Source organism: Gavia stellata, chromosome 14 (genome assembly GCF_030936135.1).
Source record: "Gavia stellata isolate bGavSte3 chromosome 14, bGavSte3.hap2, whole genome shotgun sequence".
Taxonomy (NCBI): Eukaryota; Metazoa; Chordata; class Aves; order Gaviiformes; family Gaviidae; genus Gavia; species Gavia stellata.
The window spans coordinates 7620532-7627566 of NC_082607.1; the positions used below are offsets into that span (position 1 = coordinate 7620532).

General features: G+C 61.9%; 1 protein-coding gene across 1 annotated transcript; it reads left to right on the forward strand.

Moving 5' to 3' along the window:
* The first annotated feature begins 316 nt into the window (after window positions 1-316).
* ARL13A (ADP ribosylation factor like GTPase 13A) lies at window positions 317-4067 on the forward strand. Its single transcript, XM_059824564.1, has 8 exons — window positions 317-375; window positions 1454-1524; window positions 1788-2037; window positions 2381-2486; window positions 2567-2656; window positions 3019-3223; window positions 3555-3647; window positions 3991-4067. The coding sequence occupies exons 1-8, from the start codon at window positions 317-319 to the stop codon at window positions 4065-4067; spliced, it is 951 nt and encodes a 316-aa protein (XP_059680547.1).
* Window positions 4068-7035: the final 2968 nt, after the last annotated feature.

A 7035-nucleotide genomic window follows, 5' to 3' on the forward strand; every position in this document is an offset into this window, starting at 1 on the left:
CGTGTGGCAGGGGCGAGCGGGTGAGAGGCTGACTGGTGCTGCTGCGATGCAAGAAGGGGCTGCTGGGGCAGGGTCTGGCGGGGGGGTCCGTGCCCGTGGGGTATTGTCTGGGGGGCTGGGGTTTGTCCCCAGGCTTGGCTTGTGCACACCAGGCTGGAAGCAGCAGTGCTGGGCCGTGGGATGGGGCACCCCAGGGTGAGATGCTCCTCGCCATGGGGAGAAAGCACAGGCAGGAGGACGAGGCACAGGGACACACCGGGCTGCTCGCTTCATAGGAGCCGAAGAGAGGCCATCCCTCTGCGCGGGGCTGCTGAGCATGTTCCACCTCTTCTCCCACTGCTGGTCATGGCTGCAGGCCATACAGGAGCCTGTCAGGTAGGTCCCCGTGCCCGCTCCTCGGGGCTCCCCGGGGGGCACAACATTTACCCACGCATTTATCAGTGAGGGCACTGGTGCGGTAACACTGTGAGAGCGGTCCCCGTTGCAGGAATTGTCCCCAAACCATGGAGCAAGGCACACACGTGTCCTCGCTGCCCCTCCGGCAGGCAGGAGCCAGGCAGGGAGGGGAGCAGGGCAGGCAGGGGTGCGCATGCGGGGCACACTCCCAGCGGGATTCCCCCTGAGCAAAGTCAGCAGCTCCCCAAGAAAGCTGGGGAGGATGAACTGAAACGCCTGCCGTGTTTCATGTGTCGGGAGACCTGAGTTAATTCCCTGGGGACAGCACTGCACCAGCTCAGGGAAGACACTGCAGGCGGTGAGGGGGTTTATGCCCCTTTCCTGCCAACGAGGACACGTTGCTGTAATGCCGGAGGTGGAGCCATGCTGCCCACGCTGCCCACACTGCTTGGTCTGTATGTTTAAGGAGGAAAACAACACTGCAAATGACTACTGTGGCTTGTCAATCACAGGGAAAATGTTCTGCACGTGGCTCCAGTGGAGCATGTCGCTGGAGACCAAATAGGACTCTTTAGCAACAGGAAAAACCTCCTGAGTCCAGGCAGAAGCTTGTAAAATGCCCTTGCCACCGCTCCCTAGCCATGTATACCCATAACTCACTGACACGGAAGGACACCAAGAGCAATCGTTAACTGTTTGCATGTAAGGAACAATCCTTTTGGCCTGTGCATATCATTGCTTAATCCTATATGATATGAATAGAAATCTTTGCCATAGGAAGTGCATTGAAGGCTCCACAGTGCAGCTGCTCCGCGGTGCCGGTGTGGCTCCAGGCGCCTGTGCCTGCCCTCACCCTCTCCCGGGCACCAGGGAGCATGCCGGCCCTCACCCCCAGCTCAGCCAGAGCCTGTGTCACCATCCTGCCCCTCTCCTGGCCAAAGCACGGCTGCTGTGCTCAGGGTCCCTTGCCTGGGAGCCCCGGGTCCAGCAGTGGTCACCGCTCCCCATGGAGCACAGCCTTTCTCTGGGATGCTCACCCGCTGTTGTCGCTCCCCAGAAAGGTGACCCTCCTCGTCATGGGGCTGGACAACGCAGGAAAAACCTCCGTCATTATGGACATAGAGAGAGGTGAGGAGCAGCGTGGCCCCGGAACCGGCCTTGGCTGGAGGCCACAGCTTTATGGTCCTCTGCAACCAAATGCTCGAGCTTTGGAGGACTGAGACCCCTGAAATACGGTTGTGCTGGGCTGGGGGAAGTACGCAGGGCACGGGCCGTGCCCCGGGGAGCCCTGGTAGTGGGAGCAGGGATGTGACCGGGGCAGGAGGAGGCACATACTGCAGGGATGCTCCCAGTCTCACTGCGCCAGCTCTCTGCCCTCTCCCTGCACGCAGCACTGGCCGGCGAGGTGCTGCCCGCGGCACAGCCCGGCCAGACCTGCCTGCGGGTGGACAGGTTCGAGGTGACACTGGTGGACCTGCCCGGGGGCCAGCGCTCCCGCAGCACCTGGCGCAACCACTACAGCGCGGCCCACGGGCTCCTCTTCGTCCTGGACTCCAGTGACCTGGCACGGATGGAGGAGGCCCGCAAGGTCCTGAGCCGCGTCCTGAGCCATCCCGACATCTCCGGGAAGCCCATCTTACTGTAAGGCTGAGTTGCCAGGATGTGACCTGTAGGGTTTGGGGTGGGGAGGGAGTGGGAACCTGTTGCTGGGGTTGTGGGGAGCATGGCCGGGCTGCTGCGGGGGTGTGGTACCCAGGGGGCTGTTGGGGGGTGCCGGGACGTGGGGACCAGAGCGGTGCTGGGGAGCTGGGAGCATCCCTGGAGAGGGACTGGGGTGGGGGCTCCAGCGCCGGGTACGGGCCGGGGCAATGCTTCGCCTAATCGCAGCCAAACCGGGAGAAAGCATCCAGCCTCGCCCGCCGTCGTGCGGCGAGGCGCCCGGAGGCCGGGGTGACGGCCGCGCTCCGCTCTCCCCGTGGCCCAGGCTGGCCAACAAGCAAGACACGGCGGCCGCCCTGCTGCCCTGCGAGCTGATCGAGCGCCTGTCCCTGGAGCGGCTGGTCAACGAGAACCGCTCGCCCTGCCGCATCGTGAGTGCGGGGCTCCCCCGCCGGCCCCGCTCCCCGCTCCCCGCTCCCCGCCGGGGCTGACCCGGCCCCTCCGCCCGCAGGAGCCCTGCGCTGCCAAGCGGGGCCCCCCCGACGGCCCGGCCCGGGCCACCCTGCAGGGGCTGCGCTGGCTCCTCCGCGCCGCCTCCGCCGCCCCGCTACCGCCGCCCGCCGCCGCCCCGCCGCCCGGTCCCGGCCCCGGTCCCGGCCCCAGGGCAGCCCGCGGCCGCCCGCCCGCCCGCAGGTGCGTGCGGGGCTCCGTCTGTGCGCGTCCCCGTCCCCGTTCTCCCCCCGCCCCGCGGGGCTCGCCCCCATCCCCCGCCGTGCTCTCGCCCCGCCAGGGACCCGCCGCCCCCCGGGGAGGATGCCCGAGACGGCGCGGGGAAGACGGGGGAGTACCGACCGCTGCGGCCCGGCCGCCGCCTCCTTCCCCTGGTGAGTGAGCCCCCCCGGCATGGGTCGGGATGGATGGGGGCTCCCGCCACCTTCCCCTCATCCCCCTTGCCCCGCCCAGGAGGAGAGCACGAAGGGCCCCGGGAGGAGGAAGAGGAAGGTGAAGGTGAGGAAGAAGGGCTCGGGGCAGCCAAGCCCAGCCGAGGAGCCGGAGGGACCAGGAGGAGGGGGCGACAGCCGAGCCGGGGTTGCCGGGGGGCTGCTGCCTCCCAACAGGGTGGGGCAGGAGGAGCCCGCGCCCACCGGGAAGGCCACCCCCCACCCAGGTGAGAGGGGGCTGCGGGGGGCTGCTGGCACCACTGGCACCAGGACACCCAGAGACACCCTACGGGGCGGTTTTGGGACCCGGCAACGTGGCAGTGTGCCGGGCCACTGGTCCCCACCACCTCCGTTAGCTTTGCTTGCAGATCAGCTGAGTGGGGTCATGGGAGTGTGACTGGGGAAGAGGAGAGACATCTCTGAGCATCTCTGCAGGGCGTGATGCACGGAGGTGATGGAGGACTGCAGATCCGCCAGCAGCAGTCCTCCCGGCTGGTTTGGTGAGAAATGCAGCTTTGCCCAGATCTGGTGCCTGAAATTATGTGTTTCTCCATCCAGCGCAGGGCATGAAAAAGAAAAAGAAGAAGAAAATCAAGAATAAAATCAAGTCGCAGGAGCCTGCTGTGGAGCAGCAACGTGAAGAGGTCTCGAGTACTTTTGGTTGGTATTTCCCAGGACAGATTTTGCTGAAAAGCATCGGGGGCTCTGGCCTGGTGGCAGTGGGGCGTGAGCGGCACCAGAGGCCTTGGCCATGGGGTGCTTGGTGCGGGGGCACAGCACGGGCATAAGCAAGTGCTGCTGCAGGGCAAGGTGGGGGCTGTTGGGGAGGCAGATGCTGCTGCCTCTCCCTTCAGGTGGGATGCGGGGAGGCCACGTGTGTGCACTGTGCTGGAGCCTGGGGTGTCCTTGCAGCCCTCGCTCAGCGCAGGCTGCCAGGCTGGACTCCAGAGCTTAGCGCCTGTGTTAGCGCCTGACCGCTTCCCTTCCTCCCCAGACTTGTACCGCCGGGCGATGCTGGCTCTGAAGATGAGGCAGGAGCAGAGGAAGCCTCAGTCCGCCATCGCCCCCTGAGCAGGAAGGCACGTCCCAGGGGATGTGCGGTCCCAGGGGACCCCGGACTGCGGTAGCAGTGGGACCCATGCTCGTACAGGGCTTCTGGAGTGCTTGGCCAGGACTGGCAGTCCTGGGCAATGGGTCCTGGGGCGTGAACAGCGTCATTGTCCTCTGCATGGCTTGAAAACCAGGGATCCGCAGGAGTGAGCCAAAAGTCCTTTTGTAAGATGTCTCTCTGGCAGACGGGCTGCAAACCCGTCTGAAAAGGGAACAGCCGGTCACTTGCCAACCCCGTGTTAGTATTCTGTGGAAGACTCGGTCTGAATCTGACCGTGTCTGTGGAACAGAGGAAGATGAGAGCAAATATCCCAGGGGAAAAGCCTGTCTCTTGAATTGACCTACGCCCAGGCAAAGCTGTCTTCACAGGTCAGGGGCTGACTTGGCCCCTCATTCAGAGCCTGGACAAGTTTAATTTCCTGCTGGTGAAGGTGGGAGGGCAGTCATGGATGGTCTGTGGAAGAGCTTCACCCGGGCCCCAGCCACATCTGGCAGGACACCCCTCGCACAGCGGAGGAGGGTGATGCCCGTGATGCCTGTGCATCCTTGCAGCCTGTCAGTGAAAGCTTGCTTAGTTCAATGGCAGCTGGTGGTGGTGGAGGCAGCTGGAAGCTACTTCCCAGGAGAGGGATGTTCCTCCTGATCCTGCCATCCTCCCAGGAGGGACAGTGGTGACCTACAGGCAATGCAAAATTGTCCCGTGTGGCTGACAGCTTGGCACCTGCAGTCCAGGGCAGTCCCTGATCTGTGCGCAGCTCAGTTCTGAGACGGGAGAAGAGCAGCATCCGCATCCCAACACAACCCATCCGCGACACACACCGTGTCCGGCAGAGCCGCGCTGTCGCGGGGACTGGGCTGTGCCGGAGGGCTCGTGCTGCCGGGCTCTGGCTGGGTGCGCGTGCAGGGAAACCAACTGTCAGCCCTGGAAACACTTTACATGAAGTCAGGAGTGCGGAGTTTTCCCTCCACGGCTGCAACAGCGTTGGGACTTGAATTGTGCTCAGCAGCAGAGCGTGAGTCACCTCTGCTCCCCTGATTACTGATTAACAGGCAAGGCTTTCCCGCTCCAGGGGAAGAAAAGTCACTAAAGCCCTTCCTTCGACGGGGCTGAAATGGGAAAAGAAGAGAAACTCTGGCTACTCTGCCTCGCCAGTCTGCTGTAAAGTTCTAACTCTGCCAGATTCAACCATGAGTGACTATAGTGATTAATTGTAAATAAATTGTAAATAACAAGAGCAACAAATTAACACCGGCCTGTAAGTACTGCACTTTCAGTAAACCCTTGTCTCTGTCTGGTGGAGATCCCTGTGGTGCCGGTGCTACGGGGAGGGAAAGCGGGTGGTCCCTGCCTGCGGCAGAGCCGCTTCTCCCGGGGTGGGACGGGGCTGTGCGTGGGGGCTGGCCCAGGCTGCCAGCCAGGCTCCTTCTGCCAGGGTCACGGACGTCTGCGGGGCCATGGGGAGAGAAACATGACAAGTTTAGCCCCTCTAACAGGCGCTTCTTGTACACCCAGCAAGTCCGGGAGGAGGCCAAGCTCTCCCAAAGGGCCGGCACCCCAAACCAGCCCATAGCTGTGCTGGGGCTGAGCCTTCCCTGCCATGGTTCCGAAAGCAGGAGCTGAGTGGGTTTGGGAGCATCCCTCAGGGCCGGCCGGCAGCCAGCTCCCTGCGGCTCCTGCCGGTGCGGCTCCTCGGCACGGGCGCTGGCAGCCCCGCGGGGACACAGCGTGTCCCATGTGACACCCAGAGCCGGAGAAGACGGCCAGCAAGACAAGTCCAAAGGCAGAACTGGCCCGTCTGGCGCTGCCGAATGAAACTTTCCCTGGGAGCCAGCTGTAAGAAAACAGTTAGGTTGATCCAACGCACTTTCCCCTAACGTAATGATCTCCAGTGAGTGGTACAGACAGGCGGTTCAAATTTATCTCGGAATCAAACCCCCTTATCCTGTCGTTTCCATGGCTGTGGAGCAGCTAATCCCTACTACAACCAGGAGACAATCCTGCTCTGCACCAACCAGGAATACGACTTTTATCTCCTTTAGAAGGTGAGCAGCAACAACTCCATGTTAAAAATGGTCTCTCAAAGCCAGAAACATCTCAGAAATGAGATCTGGAGATCTATGCAATCAGAGATAAACCGAAATATATTAATTAATGGCTACTCTGTGCCACAGGGTAACGGGCTGCGCTGCTCCTGCCACGCGTGAAAAGCAGTGGCTGTAGCAGGGGGTGCATGCCTGAGGCAGGCAGGGTGGGCAGGACTCCTTTTTCCATCGTTCTCCTCCTGCTATTCATCTTACAGACAGAGAGCTGAAAAACCAGCAAGGGAAGGAGGTCTCTGGGAGGTATGGTCCTCGGTGGCACTGCCTGCTGCCAGCGGGGCAAGGTGCAGCTCTGCCCAGGCTGCTCCCAGCGTGTCCCATCTGCTGGCGGGTGCACTGAGGCCAGGCGTGGTGCCCGGCAGCGGTGCTTGCCTTGAGGAGACGTCCCCCAAAATGAGGTGGTGGTGAGTGACACCCTCCCACGAATCTTGGGTGTGTTGGAAAGCGCTGGAGCTCCAAATGTGCCGAGAAGCACGAAGCGATGCAACAGCAACTGCCCCGGGGAGACCCATCTTCTGTCTACTGATGCAGAAAGTAGATGGTCTCAATAGCATTTTCTGCAGGGAGGACTGGAGCCAGCTGGATACAACTGTACTTTGTATTTAAGTATTTTTTATATTATCCAACATATCCTTCTTTTCAAGTTTCCAGAGGAGCTTTCTCAGGAGGATTGGGTTAGGCAAAACCTGGTTCCTCCTTCCACAAGTGTTTTTGTGGTGCCTCAGCCTGGGCTGCGGTTGCATTTGTTGCAAACTGGTGACACAGAAAGAAGTGTGTGTTTTTGCATGTCTGCAGCCCACTTCCCCTTGATGGTGCTTGTTCAGGGAAC